The 17,733-nt window shown below is 41.9% G+C and overlaps 1 protein-coding gene across 2 annotated transcripts in view; it reads left to right on the plus strand.

The window, feature by feature from the left end:
* Positions 1–17,733, plus strand: part of SMAP1 (small ArfGAP 1) — a 311,133-nt gene that overhangs the window by 146,116 nt on the left and 147,284 nt on the right. Inside the window, exons 5-6 of one of the 2 annotated variants that reach the window (XM_040349919.1) lie at positions 10,816–10,893; positions 16,027–16,107. In XM_040349919.1, coding sequence (XP_040205853.1) covers positions 10,816–10,893; positions 16,027–16,107 — 159 coding nt within the window. The remainder of the gene's footprint in view (positions 1–10,815; positions 10,894–16,026; positions 16,108–17,733) is intronic. The other variant, XM_040349920.1, reaches the window with a different exon arrangement.

The following is a 17,733-nucleotide window of genomic DNA, read 5'->3' on the forward strand; positions in this document are numbered from 1 at the left end:
CATTCACCTGGAAAAAAGTGTCAAATATAAAACACACTACACAGGTTTTTTAAGTAATTTATTGGGCATCTCTGGGGGTCTCTTCCCAAGACTTCTGCCCTCTCCAGCTCTTCTCCGCGCTCTCTGGTCCTTCTCCCTCCATGTTCTGCTGGGTCTCCAACACTATCTTCTGCTCCTTTGTTTGCTCTTGCCCGGTCTTCTCTGCTGTCGTCTTCTTCCCTCTGCTCTTCTTCCGATGTTGACATGACGCTCTCTCCCGCTCTAATGCCTGGTGCACCATTACTTATATAGGCGTGGGGTGGGGTCACCAGAGGCCCGCCCCTTATGACACCACCCATCATGCCCAGGGCGGTGGCATCTTTAGGGGCGGGACCTCTGGATGACGTCACACGGTGACCCCGCCCCATGCCTATGTAAGTAGTGGCACACCGCGCACCAGGCATTCGAGCGGGAGAGAGTGTCATGTCAATATTGGAAGAAGACCCGGCAAGAGCAGGCAAAAGAGCAGAAGATGGCGGAGGAGACCCGGAAAAAGACAAGAAGGACTGGAGTGACAGCGGAGAAGAGCTGGAGAGGGCAGAATTCGGAAGAGACCCCCTGAGCTGCCGAATAAATTACTTTAAAAACCTGTGTAGTGTGTATTATTTTTTTACCCTTTTTGTTTCCAGGTGAATGGGTAGGGACAAGGTGCCCTTGGGTGAGGGGGTGCAAGCCCCCCCTTGCCCCAAAGCATCCACCCCCCCATGTTGAAGGCATGCTGCCTGGTACGGTTCAGGAGGGGTGTGGGGGAGCGCTCGCTCGTCCCCACCCCCTTTGCTGATCGATCGGGCTGTGTGCTTGGATATGGGTCTGGTATGGATTTTGCTTAGGGGGTTCCCCTTAAAATCCATACCAGACTGAAGGGCCTGATATGCTCTTAGAGGCGGAACCCATGATTTTTATTTAGCGTGGAGTTCTTCCTAAAGATTCATACCAGACACAGTGCCTGGTATTGTCAGGGTTCAAAGTCTGATCCTTGTTCATTGAAGTCGGTCTTCAAGTCGCAGGGCAAGGTCGGATCCAAAGTAGTATGACTGTCGTGTCGTACCAGTGTGAACCCAGCCTAAGGATACCTGTCTGCCTGTACCTCTGAGGCCTTGTACACACGACCGAACATGTCCGCTGAAACTGGTCCGCAGACCAGTTTCTGCGGACATGTTCGGTCGTGTGTAGGGCTGACCGGACAATTTTCCAGCTGACCAGACAGGTTTCCAGCAGACAAATGTTTCTTAGCATGCTAAGAAACATGTCCGCTGGAAGCCTGTCCGTCGGACATGTCCGATGGTCAGTACGACTCATCGGACATGTCCGCTCCCCCGAAATCCCACGCATGCGTCGAAGTGATTCGACGCATGTGTGGAAGCATTGAACTTCCGCGTCAGAGAATGTCGGTGTCGTCGTATACGTCACCGCGTTCTCTGTCCGCAGGGATTTTGGTTTGATGGTGTGTACAACCATCAGACCAAAATCTCCGAGCGGACATGTCCGATGAAAACGGTCCGCGGACCGTTTTCATCGGACATGTTTTCCCGTGTGTACGAGGCCTGATACAGACAGGCAGTTGAGAGCTGGAAGATCAATGGACTATGAGGCCACTCGTAATTCAGCAGTCAGCCGCAATGGCTGGTAGATGTGGTCTATTCATTCACAGTAAACTGTGCTTGAATGACGTGGCCAGAGGATCCCCCACCAGCTGTCACAGGGAGGTTGGATTAGGGGGAAGAAGGTGCAAATACTGGAACATGTTTTAAGTGTTCCACCCGTTTTTAGGGTGGAACATGTTTTCCAAAAGTGAACTTCTCCTTTTAAACAAAAAGCGTTTGCACATAGCAGTGCACTCAAATTTTCAGTCGCTGGGAAGTGGAATAGAACAGTGCTTTGTTGAACTGTCCATCCAAACAAATTGGGTGCGTTGTGGCTTTTATAAGCACGTTATTCCCAAACTTCTTTTTAGCGGTCCCCCTTAACCTCTGTTGCTGCCAGATCCGTACGTCATACAGACCTGACAGTGGGGGGTTTCCACATTTCATGGTGCACACAAATTTAAGATTTGGCATGTTGGGTATGTACCTACTCTGTACAACCTTGTCTTTTATATTTTATCAAGGTAGTTTGTGTTTGCCCTAAAATTCACTTTAGTGTGTGTTTTTTTTTTTTTTTTTTTTTTATTATTACATTTTGCATTTCCTAGACTCTTGCGGTAATATCAAGTGACATAAAAAATTGTAACTACCGCTACTTTATTTTCTAGGGTGTCTGCTTTCAGAAAATGTATATCATGTTTGGGGGTTTTGTGTAATCTTCAGCCCCAAAATGAATTTTGTAAACATGTGCAAAAAATGCAAAAAAAAGTGTCGGCAGCAAAAAGGTTAATACCTGTGAATAAAAGTTCTACTCAAGAAAAAAGAGCTATTTTCATCTGGCTTGCAAAAAGGTGAATAGAAATGGAACTGTAGAGTCGTGACACTTTTTTTTTCTTGTCCATTTCCTGCAGAGTGTATCCAGCTGAGCATGAAAACAGCAGAGATAAAGCTGAATAGAGACAAAATGAGAAATGCAGCATGCATATATTAGACATTTCATCCTAAATGTGAACATAGGATTTGTGATTTTAGGCAGCTAATTAGGCTGACCTAATTTTTTTATTAATCTTGGTATGTACTGACCTTACCATAAAAAAAATAAAAAAAACTCCATTAATGTCTCTTTTATATATGGAGCTTGACAAACTGCAATTTTTTTTTTTTTTTAGGTTCACATCAAAATTTGTTTCTTGAAGTTAAAGTGGAACTTAACTCCCTCAATCAACATGAACTATTTTTAACTCTTATTCTGCTAGCATTAGTAAATAGATAGATATCGTAGTCACTTGTTTTAAACTTTTATTTTACATTTCTTCAGTTACTTCCTGGTTCTATGCCTAAGCAAATTATTGGTGTCATACATCCCACCCTTCTAGAGTGTAGAAGTGGTTTTCCAAGCACACTCTTTTGCATGCCTGAGCTAAGGGCAGACTTACTCAAGATGGGCGTGGCTAGAAATACTAGTGGGTGTTTTTTCAAAGTGATTTCTCAGCATAATATAGCATGGAGACATCGATGGATGGCGGAGTTTACTTTGAATGTTAAAGAATTAAAAAACATTTTTTGGTATGTGGTGCTCAGATGCAGTGTAGTTTCGTTTTTAATATACCGAGGGCTGTTTGAAGGAATTTGGGGGCCCCAAGCAAATTGGACATGGAGGCCCCCCAACCCTCCCCGCACGCAAAGCCTACATGACCACAGCATAGTGATACAGTTTAAGTTCACCCACACCCTCCCCGTGTCCATACTCCCCCCCCCCCCCCTCAAAATTGTCGCTATTTTTGTTTATAGCACAAAAAATAAAAAACCGCAGAAGTGATCAAATACCACCAAAAGAAAGCTCTATTTGTGGGGAAAAAAATACGTAAATTTTGTTTAGGTACAACGTCACACGACCGCACAATTGTCAGTTAAATCGATGCAGTGCCGAATAACAAAAAAAAATGATTGAAGTGCATTATTTGTATTATTACATTGTTATATAAAATAGTTCAACTCACCATAATGCAGAATCAGTGGGCGCCCCAAGTGTGTCACTTGCCGCCAGATGCAGATTGTCACTTGCCACACATTGCAGGGTTGTCACTTGCCGCCAGATGCAGATTGTCACTTGCCACACATTGCGGATTGTCACTTGCCACGTCGCCTGCCACACATTGCGGATTGTCACTTGCCACGTCGCCTGCCACACATTGCAGATTGTTACTTGCCACGTCGCCTGCCACACTTTGCGGATTGTCACTTGCCACGTCACCTGCCACACTTTGCGGATTGTCACTTGCCACGTCACCTGCCACACTTTGCGGATTGTCACTTGCCACGTCGCCTGCCACACATTGTGGATTGTCACTTGCAAAAAGGTTGTGAATTGTCACGTCACCTGCCACTATGGTTGCCAACTCATCCCTTTAAAACAGAACACATATTAATTACACAGGTTCTGTGGCTGATTAAGGAGGTAATTAAACTCACTTGGTGCCTTATTTGCATTAAATTAGCCTCAGAACCTGTGTAATTAATGTGTTCTGTTTTAAAGGGATGAGTTGCCAACCCTACCTGCCACATGTTGCAGATTGTCACTTGCCACATCCGTAGGGCAGTCCTCTTTTTCCCTGTGCCCTGTAGCAATCACTCCCTCAGTTTCTTCCTGGTTCCAGACTCTCTCCCAGCAGAGTGCATGCTGGGGGCTGAAGTCTGCGGGTTGTGCACAACAATGGAGCGGTCAATCTTCTGGGACTGCATGTCCCATGATGCTCCTCTAGACCCTAGTCTCTTTCGATTGGCCACAGCGCAGCCAATCGGGAGGGAAACAGACGGGCAATGCACTAAGCGGCAAATCAGGGGAGAGCCGCTCTCTCTCTCCACTGCTGAAGGGAGAAAGGAGGGGGCGAGCGGGGGAGATATACTGATGTCCCGCAGCTCGCCTCTCTCCCTTGACAGTGACACAGATTCCGTCTTTAGAGCCGAGAGCGGCCGACGCTTGACGGATTCATTTATTATGTTGCTGGCACGCTGGGGCCCCATACAGGAGCACTGTCTGATGGCGGCCCTGGGAACATGCTGGCTGGCGGGCGGCAATTTGCCACCTCCCTGAAAGTGCCGCCTGGGACCATCCGGTACCATGGTAGGACCGGCTCTGCTTCTTTGGGATGCTGTGAGTGGGGCTGAAGCACTTATAGCAAGCGGCTGCTGGGGGCCCCTAGCAGTTGCTTGCTTTGCCTGTCCTGTTCCGACCGGCCTGAATATACCTCACACCCAGAGAATGGATGGCATTAACAAGAACCTGTACTTTCACAAAATCTTTTATAGCCTTTTAGAACATGTTTACTATTGGGCAGACACTGTAAGATGCTGGGGTTTATATTTAGCCTGATTTCACACAATAGCAAATAAAAACTGCCTTTTTTAGAGCATGTTTTAAGGCCTATTTTACTGCATTTTGCTAAGGTTGACCACCCCATGCAAGACACAAAGGTTACATTTAAGTGCGTGCGTAAATGTGCACTAAAAACAGGAACACTCTCCAAAATGTGACAATTTTAAAACATGAAAGTGTGTATTCAACTTCTGTTTTGCTGCCAGCGCCTGTGGAGTCCCCCCAGAACTCCATAAAATCCCTTTTATAAATACAGATTTCTTGAATGTGGGAGCATAGATATTATCTTTCTCACATTTTGTTAATCTTAATGCCTAAATAAACTGTTGACAGGCCCAAGGGCCCAGTTGACATTTCCATTTTGTGCAAGCTTGTATTCTATATTTTTTGGTGAAAACTTTGATATGTCACAATGTGAGACATCAAGTTGTATTGGCCGCAGTGTTGTGCAATGTGGTGGATTGTGTCGCACCATGCTGCACTTAAAAACTAAAAATAAAAAATTACTACATGTCATACTTTTTTTTTTTTCAGTGCACACCATTGCAACAAACCAAATTAGCATGATGGGGAAACAAGGCCTTTTGCTTTGTCTGGCATTGAAATTGCACTGAGCAATCCAGTCCCAATGCATGTGGTGTGAACCAGTTCTTATGCCGCGTACACACGATCATTTTTCGTCATGAAAAAAAACAACTTTTTTAAAGAATGTCATTTAAAATGATTGTGTGTGGGCTTCACATAACTTTTCATTTTTTAACGACATTTTAAACTATGTTGTTTTTCGGGTTGTAAAAAATTATCGTGTGTGGGCTAAAACGACGCTAACCCGCGCATGCTCAGAAGCAAGTTTTGAGACTGGAGCGCTCGTTCTGGTAAAACTACCGTTCGTAATGGAGTAAGCACATTCAACACGCTGTAACAGACAGAAAAGCGCAAATCGTCTTCTACTAACACAAAATCTGCTAAAGCAGCCCCAAGGGTGGCATCATCCGCATTGAACTTCCCCTTTATAGTGCCGTCGTACGTCACCGCGCTTTGCTAGAGCATTTTTAAAAAACGATCGTGTGTGGGCAACGTCGTTTTAATGATGAAGTTGGAAAAAATTACGTTTTTTTCTAGATGCTGAAAAATGTAGTTTTTACATGCCGAAAAATGATCGTGTACGCGGCATCAGGGTGTGATCTTTGACAACTGAAACAAAAGTGGAAGTGTTACCTAAGCAATAAAATTTGAACTACTTTACTCCAGCACCACGATCTCCTGGCGCTGATATCAGACTGATGGTTTTTGGGTATTGATCACCAAGCCATTTTAGTTGGTCGGGTCAAGATGATGTCACTTCTGTGCATACGCGGAAGTACAGTCAGCTTTTCTGAAATTATACACTACAGTGGTGGGTAAGCAACTTTAATACAGAAGAGACATTAATTTGTTTTATTTTCTTTAGACTATTTATTTCTGATCATGTTGCCTATTATGTCGTATGAAAATTTCCCTTCTCTAGATTTGAAATTATTGTAGTGCTGTTGGGAACTATATTTTCCCTCATGGCACATATTTGTGAGTGTTTAAAAATGCTACATTATATGTAAGAGGCCCCAGAAAATAAGATATCAGCCTTGGTTCTCTAAACATTTGACATGCTAGTGTAGGCAAAGATTCTTGAATATTAACCTGCTTGAAAAATTACAGACAGAACCAAAGTTTATAAGTGTATTAAAAAAAAAAAAAAAAGGGAATAAGTCACTCTTCTGCAAAGACCAGATTATTTCTCTCATCTTGTCTACAGATACAGACCTATCTAGTAAAATAATCGGTGTGAATAAAAATCCCTATTTGTCAAACTTCATTTTCGACCTAATGAATTTAGAAATCAAAGTTTTGGCTATGAAATATACTTTTTTTGTGTATGGAAAGGTTAAAACCATTTCCTGTTTATTTGAAATTTTCTTTTTATACCGTCAGTTTCCTATTTGGTCGTTTTAATATTGCTACCTGGAGATGCAAAAAGAACAGGCATATCTGTTCAAAGAGGAATTTCTAAGACCGTTCTCGCCTAAACTGTTGTCCCAATTGGGATATTAACCATCAACTTCTGGTGGCAACCGTGAACTGTTGGCTTCCCACCAATTTTATGCCTTTGTGCAAATTTATTTAGTCATATTAACTGAACAAATGTAATTACTGCTCATAGACGAGCAGATATTATTCCAAAGGAGACAGCCAAGAACTCTTGGACCTATTTAGATGCCTTGCAAAAACAATAGGGGCACAAATGTGGTACTTTAATCTTTGTCCCGTGATTCAGGAGAGCTCTCGTATAAAAGTGGTGAATTGGGGACTTTTCTAAGAAACTGAGAATCTATATGCAGTTAAGAATACTATACCTCCAGTTGCTCCCTATGTCTTCTTGGGGAAGCTTGCAGTTCTGTCCCCTTTATTATTATTATTATTATTATTATTTATTATTATTTCTGATATGATGTAAGGCCTAATTTAATTAAAGCAGGACAAAGAACAAAGCTTGGTTGAGTAGTGAGCCAACAATAACATTGTTCATGTATATCTTTCCTAAATTCTAAATTAAAACTAGGAGTCTTTCTTTGAACCTGGCTTGGTTTGCTAGCATCCAGATTTAAAATGTCAATAGTTTATTGTAAGTCACATGCTCAAGGGTATTCCGTATGTTTCTGATGTGTGCCATATTGACTTTGGAGGGGAGCTTAGATCTGTCAGGTTTACCACTGAGGAGATATAGTGCTGTGCTTGTGAACATTTCTCTGATGCATTTTAGCAGGGAATGGAACATGGAGGGATAATGGTTCCATTAAAGTGCTCAACTACACATGCAGAAATCGCAGAGAGAGAATGCTTTTAGATGAAACCTATTTTTGTGTGTAAATTGCTTCTACATCCTATGTAACTGTTCCACCTAATACCTCCTGGGTAATTCAGAAAGAACAACATTTGAAATGAGGTTATGCACTCTTGATACTGCAGGGGAAAAGGCTTCTACATTGATTCATCCTAATGGCATCTGTTAAGCTTGTGTGTAAGATGAGGTCTCATTGTAAGTTTTAAGTGTAAGAAATATTTTGTCCAGAGATTCATAATTTTAAAGCACTTTAACTTTTATCTTGTCGGTTATGATCTGTATATTTCTTGCACTGTGTATACTGTAGCTTTGTACAAATTGGTAACCACACTATTGGGACCCCTTCTTTCAAATCACTGACATTAACACACTACTAAAGTACATGTTTCCTATGTTTTAGAGAGACTTATTTAATTAAACCTAAATAGGTTTCCTGTAGTAACAATTGCTTTCATGGGAATTATTTGACATTTGATTTAATTTTATTTGATACGGGGACAGAAGCAGCAGAGGTGCTTCTGTCCTTGTATCAGATAAAATTTAATCAAATGTCAACTTCCTATTAAAGCAATGTTTACTACATTATTTAGGTTGAATTAAAGTCATTTAGTGTATTTGTTCTTCTAGGAGCAGGGAAAACTGGGATGGTGAAACTGAGAATAATCTGTATCCCTGCTACAATACCCAATTGGTGGTTGGTAAAAAAAAGAATGGATCCCTTACGGTGGTGGTCAGAATTTCACCATTACAGGCAGCTTAAAATATAATTGGCATCATGCTTCTGGTTTTGCCATGTGGCAGTGGCCCTGGAACTATGCATGTATAAGGGGAGGCCAATCAGCCTGAGCTTAATAAACTCCTTGCAACCTCTGTAGGAGCCCTAGGGTTCCATGAAACTGGCTTCTCTAGAATATGACCTAATGGAGAGAAAAGCTTCTCCTAATCACAGCATATATGAAGACCCAGGATATCCCATCAACTGAGTCCCAAAAAGATAGAAGTAATTGTCAGATGCATTAACAAACCAGCATCTACCAAAAACTGCAGTGTCTGGTTTGGATTGACTGACCCTTTAAAGTCCCATTCACACTTAAAGTGGAGGTCCACACAAAAAAGGAACCTCCGCTTTTCGGATTCCCCCTCTCTGGTGTCACATTTGGCACCTTTCAGGGGGAGGGTGGTGCAGATACCTGTATAATATAGGTATTTACACCCACTTTCGGGCATAGACTCCTGCGGGGGTCATGTCAAAGTTGCTCCTGATGACTGGTGTGCTGATTAAAGGAGTTGTAAAGGTAAAAGTTTTTTTACCTTAATGCATCCTATGCATTAAGGTAAAAAAACATCTGACAGCACCGCCCCCCCCCCCCCCCCGAGCCCCCGTTTTACTTACCTCACCGTTCGAAAGTCCCGGGCGCGTGCTTGTCGTCCTGCTCGGTTCCCAGCCTGGCCGTTGATTGGCTAGGCTGGGCGGATTGATAGCAGCGCAGCCATTGGCTGGCGCTGCTGTCAATCACAGCGGATGACGCGGCGCGCCGGGGGGGCGGGGCCGAGTGATACAGTCGGCGGCTATGGCCGCTGCTGTATCACGGGAGCGCGCTCGCAAAAGCTTTCCACCATGCGAGGGAGCTCGCATGAACGTGGAAAGCTTTTGCGAGGAGGAGCCGAGACAGCCGCCGAGGGACCCCAGAAGACACGGATCCGGGTCACTCTGTGCAAAACGATCTGCACAGTGGAGGTAAGTATAACATGCATGTTATTTAAAAAAAAAAATAATTGTACCTTTAGTGTTCCTTTAAGGTGGTTGTAAACCTCAGACAGAAAATATGGCCAAAGCATATCCATCTATAGTGTGTACTTGTCTCCGTCCAGAGCAATAAGTGTCATTTGTTTGCTGCTTTGTTCCTCTATCTGCATGAGTCAAATCCAAGACAAAAATGGTGATGGGAGGGATCTCCAGCCTATTTTACAGCCTTAGCTCTGATCCTGGCTGCTGTGTGAAGGGGACTGTTTCCCCTCCCTCCAATCTGCTCTCGGCGCTCTTGCCACTGCTGTAACTTCTGCACTCTATTCCCTGCTTTTCAGAGCTGAGAGATCCTGTCTAAATGTTGCACTTTGAATGGATGTAGAGGAAAGAGCTGTATTTGTAAAAAAAAAAATAGGCAGAGCCATTTGTCCTGTAAAATTGCATGTACAGTATGTTTGTTTTGTGAGAGTAGGGCAAAAAACGAATGTTGGGCTAATCCTTTTCTCTCTGGGTCAAATGTTGTTCTTCATACAGATACGGGCGAATTGGGAAAATAAATCATTATGGTCGCTAGATGTAGATGACAATTAAAAATCACCCAAAGCTGTTGATTGTGTGAAACTGCATGTACATTAGTTCTGTGCAAATGTAGGCAAAAACACATGTTGGGCGGTTTTCTTTACAGATCGCATAATATACTTCAGTGGTGTGAATCGGCAGACATTGCAATATGGCCACTAGCTGGAGCTGACAATCAAAGGATATTTTTTTTTATTATCATAAATGCACCTCTAAGTAACTCGCCAAACATTGGCATATTACCATTGTTTGGAAGTTGAAGCAGTTACCTGGCTTGGTGCAATGAATTTCATAACAAACGTGTAGTCTAAAATCTTGGATCGTTAAATCTCTCTTGTGCCAAATATTCAGTATTAAACATTAATCTTTTGAAAGAGAAGGGGGGGGGGGGTGTGAGTTCATATTTTATGCCACACGTATGTAGACAGGCAAGTCTTCCTCTTGCATGCTCCAATCAGAGAACTTACTTTTGGGCTCTTCTGGGTGACTTTTTCCAGGTGCGCTTTACCAAGTGGGAAAATGAGATCATATGCCGCTTTGCCTGCCTAGTCGTTTACTAATTCTGATCATCTGTCTTGCTTCTCTTCTTATGCCTTTCATCTGCTTTGTACAGACGTCCTCTTCTGATGCTGTTCAGCCTTCGGCATCCTCTCCTTCTCTGCAAGCTGCTGCTGATAAAAGCAAATTGGAGGTATATAATTTTCTGCTGTGAAATTTGCAGACAGTCAACATGTTGTAATATGCAGAAGTGTTTTTCTTTCTTTTCAATCTGGATATGTTTTGCAGTTAAAAAAAAAATAATAATAATAATATATAAGCTTTCTTAATGCATTATTTTCTCATTTGAAACCTTATTCTGTCTGTCTATCCTCATTTCTGGTTTCTGTTAGTTGTCCCATGATCATATATTATATGGTCACGTACCCCAACAGGTCATGTTTAGTATTTTCCTCCAAGAGATATGGTAATTACGGTACTATTGCAGTGGCTTGTATAAGGCAGGCCATACACTGTGCAAATTTCTTTTCTGCAACCATGATTTCCCCATCAACACAGACACTGCTGACAGTTGAATCCCCCCTGTTGAGCAATTGTCTGCTTCCGGTGGAGGAAGCTGTCCCTGATAATCGTAAGAGAATCCGGCAGGCTGGTTGTACCCAAGTTGATCGATCAATTTGATACATTTACATTTTATGCCCATTAACGGTTCGAATGTCTGCTGTTTCCTGCTAAGCCGGCCGAGATTTGAACCATGTATGGCCAGCCTAAGATGAAGAGACTCTAAAAATGTGACCTGTTGGTGTATGAGAAACACTAGGCTGGTGTGCCATTAATTAACCATGTACTATGGCACAAAAAATCAGCTTATCCTCTATAGCCAACCATTTGACATTCCTGTATATGCAGACATCATTATTATTTTTTTATTTTTTTTTAAACTATTGATAATAACATCAGCCATGTTCTTAGATTCCTTTTTACCTTTATCAACCGAGACGAGATCACTTAAAGCATGAACGTATTTGCAGTGATTTCTTCTATACATTATAAATGTGATGATCCATCACCCAGTAAGGCGTTCTTTTTGGCACTGAGGCTGCCGGATTTGTAATGTTTCCGTCTTCGTTCTGTTTGATTTCATTGAAGTGCCTGAAATATTGTTTCTTCCTCCTGAGCATTGCCACAGAGAATACTCAGTAGGTTTATGCTTAAAGGCAGCTTCTGTCACTAGTCATCCATGTTGGAAGGCAGAATCTGACAAAAGTGTTGTACTTCTGCCTCACATACTTAATCCAGAATATTTATAACTACCGTATAAACATTGGTGAAAAGTTGCTAAATCTGACGTGCCACCAGTCAAAAGGCTTGACTTGACAGTGATATAAATATGTGCTGAATAACTGATTTTATATAGTGGATCATACATTTTAAGTCTTTTTGTTGCTACATTTTTAATTCAAGTATGCTCCTGAAAATGTTATTTAAATTGTACTTTATTAATGTACCAGCAGTTTACAGCCAGGTGACTAAATATGTTGGATTCATCTAATGCCATTTGCAACATTTGGGGCTTAATCCTAATTATGCAGTAACCTTTTACACAATACCACATCAATCATGCATGCTGAATAGTGCCCTTCCTCTTTCCCTTACTGTACCCTAATTATCTCTCCTTCAGTTTTTTTACCTCTGTTCTTTTTTGTATGTAGATCTACTAGCTTATGTATATTATCAACCCTGACTATCTAAAAGGCTTATATTGGACTTTATATCTAGAAAGTCATATTTGCTTGTTTTCCACAAAATCACTGTGTGCAATGTTCCAGCTGCTGTGGACTTATTTCATATGATGTCTTGTATGCCTCTCCTTACATGTAAAGCCTGTACTATCCTATTCTGTATAGGAATCCATTTAAATTGATCATGTTACTTGACAACATTCCTAAAGTTATTGTAAAGGCAGAAGGCTTTTAGGTAAAAAGATTTGTGCCTCAGCCTCCCTAATGCTTTTCTGAGCCCCATCTCTATCCATTGATGTCCACGAGTCCCTCCTGATTGCCTGAGACACAGCAGCGGTGCCATTGGCTCCTGTTGCTATCAGTTAGCCAATCAGGAGAGGGGGGTGGGGCCAGACCTCAGCTCCGTGTCTGATTGGATACCCCCATAGCAAGCAGCTTGCTGTGGGGGCACTCAACAGGAGGGAGGGTCCAGGAGTACAGAAGAGGAGGATCCAGTCTGCTCTGTGCAAATCCACCACACAGAGAAGGTAAGTATAACATGTTTGTAAAGTTTTGTTAAAAAAAAAAAAATCACTTTAACCACTTGTCGCCCGCCATATAGCAAATTTACGGCAGCAAAGTGGTTCTGTTATCCTGATCGGAAGTCATGTGATGTGATCAGGATAACTAGCTGGCACACGCCCGTGGGGGCAGGCATCACATCGATCGGTGGTGCAGCGTGTCAGTCTGATACACCGAAACTCCGATCTAGGTAAAGAGTCTCTGACGGGGACTCTTTACCGTGTGATCAGCCATGTCCAATCACAGTGTAAACAGGAAAAGCGTGTATCGGATGTCAGATGCTAGTAGAGTTGAGGAGAGCGATTGCCTGCTGCTCTGACAAGAGGGGTCTGTGCTGATTATCGGTGCAGCCCCCCCTCCCCCCGAGGATGCCCACACTGGGACCATCAGGGATGCCCACCAGTTGTGACCACCAGGGAGGCCAATCACCGCCCACATGGGATGCCAGTCAGTGCCAAACACTAATGCCTGCCAATCGGTGATGCCCATCAGTACCATCAATCAGTGCTGCATATAGTGCCAATCAGTGCCACCTCATTGGTGTCAGTCAGTGCAGCCTCATCAGTGCACGTTGGTGAAGGAGAAAACGTATTTACAAAGTTTTCTAACAAACAGCGTTTTTGGTCTTTTTTTTTTTTTTTTTTATTTAGTAGAAAATTAAAAATCCCAGTGGTGATAAAATGCCACCAAAAGAAAGTTTTATTTGTGGGAACAAAATTATAAAACATTTGTTTAAATGGCGGGGAGGTGTATAAGTGCCCTGTAATGAAGTGGTTTAACAGCCAAACATAAAGGGTGCCACTGGAATTTTATTTATTTATTTTTGTATTTATTTTTTTTCTACAGTCCAGGTGTGAAATAAGACAAAGATTCTGGATTTTATGAGCATCAGTACATTTTTCCTATTGGCACACTTTCATACATTAGAGTTTAAATGATTCCCTCTGTTCTTGTGGAGAAGAATTTCCATTAATGATACAAGTAAAGGAAATGCTTTGTTGAGACAACCAGAGGATCAGAGGTCGCATATAGTCTGTCAGTTCCTGACTGTCAGCTACCTGAGCTCCCACACTATACCTTTCTTTTATGTGCTCCGTGTTTGATTTGGTCAGTTTGCAATACGGCATCTGACAGACTTTAGGAGAACTCCGATCCAAGCCAAACCACTGTTGCATCATGGACACAAACACCCTAATTGAGTAGTCTTTGAGGGCCTTGAGAAAAGTAAAGGACTTATTGATCAAGAGGAGCCTTTGTTGTATTGAAATTAATTTTGACAATCCTCATTTCTAACAGATATAAAATGACAATCAATCATTTTACCATTACTCAGTTTGGAAGATATTCAGATATAATGAAGATAAATCCAGTTTTTGTAAATGCTGTTGCTGGTTACTTTTTGCAAAATGTTTGTTTTAAAGTGGTTGTAAATCCTTGCATGTACCCAGTTTAATGAATTGACCTGGGTGATGCACAGAGATAAATCAAATGCTCCTACATAAGTTGTATCTGTTTATCCTGCAGCGATTTATCCTCCACAGTCTTCCAAAACATACATTTTACATACATTCTCAGCAGCACAAAACAGGGGGCAGGGATCTGACATCGCACACATTGCAGAGCTCTGTGAAATCTGATGGCTGCTTGTTGGTAAGGAGCACACCCCCTCTAACAGGCTCATAGAGAAAATAAATGTATCTGATTCAGAATCACCTGCTGTGGGCTGGAGGGGTGCCGGCCATCTCCCTGGAGTGTGTTGACTAACAGTTCCATCATTGACTTGTGCAGATGGCAGAGGGAGCAGAGAATAAACCGATTCAGGCTAGTACATACTATAGAGTTCTTTGTTCACTCTACATGTCTGAGGTTTACAACCACTTTAAGTATACATACTACTTAACATGCTTTAGACAATTATACATTGTTATTCTAGACAATTCTACATTGTTACTCTATAGGATGTTTGGTCATGAAAACAGTTGTTCTCTAAGGAAACTGCTGTTGAACTGGCCATGGAGGGATTGAAAATCAATCAGTTTAGCAGGGATTGGCTGAATTTTGATCCAGTGTGGCTACTTTTGCTTGACAGAAATACTGCAATCAGAGAAATACTGCATCATGGCCACAAGAGGGAGCTGATGATCATTGAAAATAAGCATATTGCACACTCTGACCATTATTTCTGATGGCCATGTAATGACTCGAGGCCTTTGCACAGTGATTTTTTTTTTTTTTTTTTAAATAAATGGATCCCTTAGGTACATGTAAAAATGTTAGTTTTAAAACCCAAGACCACTCTGAAGCCAGCATAACCCCCTTCCCCCCATTGCATACTGCACCACGCACAAACAAATAAAAGCTAGTTTTGCATGATTAATTTTAGAAATTATTGAACGTGTCCCTTTGTTAGCTATGATTTTAGGGTGTTGGGGCAGGGATGTAGTGATAGAATTTTTCCAGGTAAGAATAGGAAACTGTGAGAGCAGTGGGAGCCATTCACTGCTGTCAGTCAAATCCTGTAAGGGGGAGAGCAAGGGGCGTGGCTAAGCCACTGTGTGTGTGTGTGTCTATGGATGTACACAGCCCTGGCTTGGGAGCATGTCTGCATGGATGCCTCCTCGGCACATGGCTTGCTGGAGGAGCTGACAGCACCAGCAGGGACTCCAGAAGAGGAGTTAAGGGACTGCTTTGTGGAATACCATTGCAGAGAACAGGCAAATTATTATTTTTTTTTTTAAATAACCTTTTACAACCACCTTAACTGACTAGGTGAAACATGATTTTTGTATTTTGGGTTTAGCTTTGTCCATAATATTTAGAGGTCATTGCTCAAACTTTTATTTTTTTAAATGCATTGAGCTTATTAAATATTACATTTGTTGTTTTTACTGTTTTTTTTAGAGTAGGTAGAACCTTATTGTTCAAGTGCTAGGTACTATTTTACTTAAATAGCATTTTTCTTTCTTTTATTTTTATTTTTTTCCTTATGACTTCTGACTTTATCTTCTTCAATTGGTTATTAGAAAGAAAAGGAGAAGAAAAGGGAAGAAAAGAAAAAGGAAAGAGAGCCTGAAAGACCCGTAAAACCGTCTGGCGTAGAGAAGGTAAGAATGAAGCGTTTTATTGGAGGAGTCCTAGTTTCTGCAGCCTGGTGGCATTCTTGTTCTCTGTACAGAAGGCTGTTGGGTCCATGCTGTGCTGAATTCTCAGCTACAGAAAAAGGGAAAGATTAAATGCTCAGGCTCTGAAGATTCTCAGTATGTTAGCCACTCATTTGTTTACACTATTTATAGAAATAATAGCAGAGAAAGAACTATGTTCTTGTTCACTAGTCATTCCTGTCGCACACAATGTTGTGTTTTCATAAAAAACTCTATTCTTGAAAAAATAAATAAAATAAAAAAAATCCCTTTAGAATTCAACCATATTTGAACTGTCCATTCATTCAAAGAAATTTCAGCTGTTAAAGGGGTTTTCTAAAATAAATGAATTGCTGCTTCTGGATTGCATGCTTCCCAGAAGATGAATTGTAGTGTATATATTTTACTTTGCTCAGGGCTAAAAATGTTTTCTTTTTAGCCAAAAAATATGTAATATTGCATATGAATTTTCATGTTTACTGCTTGCAGCCAGCAGGTCATGCACTTTAAGGTCAGGCACACTGGTGCGCTGCATTTTGGCAGCAGCGCTGGGAAAATGAGTGCACTTGCAAAGTCTATTTAACGTTGGTACGTTGAACCTTTTTGTTTTTATACAGTATTGGTCAGCTTTTCAGATTTGTCCAGCTTATTTGAAAGGTAATACAAGAGGAGAGTCTATATTGTAGAGTACACTAAGCCATACCGATTTTGAAGTCAAACATCAAAGTCAGATGGCTGATGGAGGATTTCTGATAGGTTACTCATGGTTTGTACACTTTTCATTTTGCCTTGTTAAAGCGGAGGTTCACCCTCAGAGAGCACATTTTCCCCTTAGATTCCTGCTCGTTGTGTCTAGGGGAATCGGCTAATTGTTTTAAAATATGATCCGTACTTACCGTTTACGAGATGCATCCTCTCCGTCGCTTCCGGGTATGGGCTGCGGGAATGGGCGTTCCTTCTTGATTGACAGTCTTCCGAGAGGCTTCCGACGGTCGCATCCATCGCGTCACGATTTTCCGAAAGAAGCCGAACGTCGGTGCGCAGGCGCAGTATAGAGCCGCACCGACGTTCGGCTTCTTTCGGCTACGAGTGACGCGATGGATGCGACCGTCGGAAGCCTCTCGGAAGGCTGTCAATCAAGAAGGAACGCCCGCTCCCGAAGACTCATACCCGGAAGCGACGGAAGAAGATGCATCTCGAAAACGGGTAAGTAGTGCTCATATTTTAAAACAAATAGCCGATTCCCCTAGACCAAACGAGCAGGAATCTAAGGGGAAAAGGGCAAACATTAAATAAATGGGTGAACTCCCGCTTTAAGCATTCAAGTTTCACCTGGTAAATGGGGTAGTCACCTGGTAAATACTTTCAAATTTTCTATTACTAAAAAAGAGATGTTTTTAGACTCAAATGTTTTAAGACCTACATTTTCCATTCCCTTGCTATACTTTTCAAAATTTTCTTTAAGTTTATACTAAACACACACTGTTTAATTTCCATTGTCCTTTCCATTTCTGTATGTGGATGATGGCACTGTTATTTGATTAACCACTTGAGAGCCGCGCTATAGACGTCCACAGCGCGGCTCTCAAC

Source organism: Rana temporaria, chromosome 4, assembly GCF_905171775.1.
Source record: "Rana temporaria chromosome 4, aRanTem1.1, whole genome shotgun sequence".
Taxonomy (NCBI): domain Eukaryota; kingdom Metazoa; phylum Chordata; class Amphibia; order Anura; family Ranidae; genus Rana; species Rana temporaria.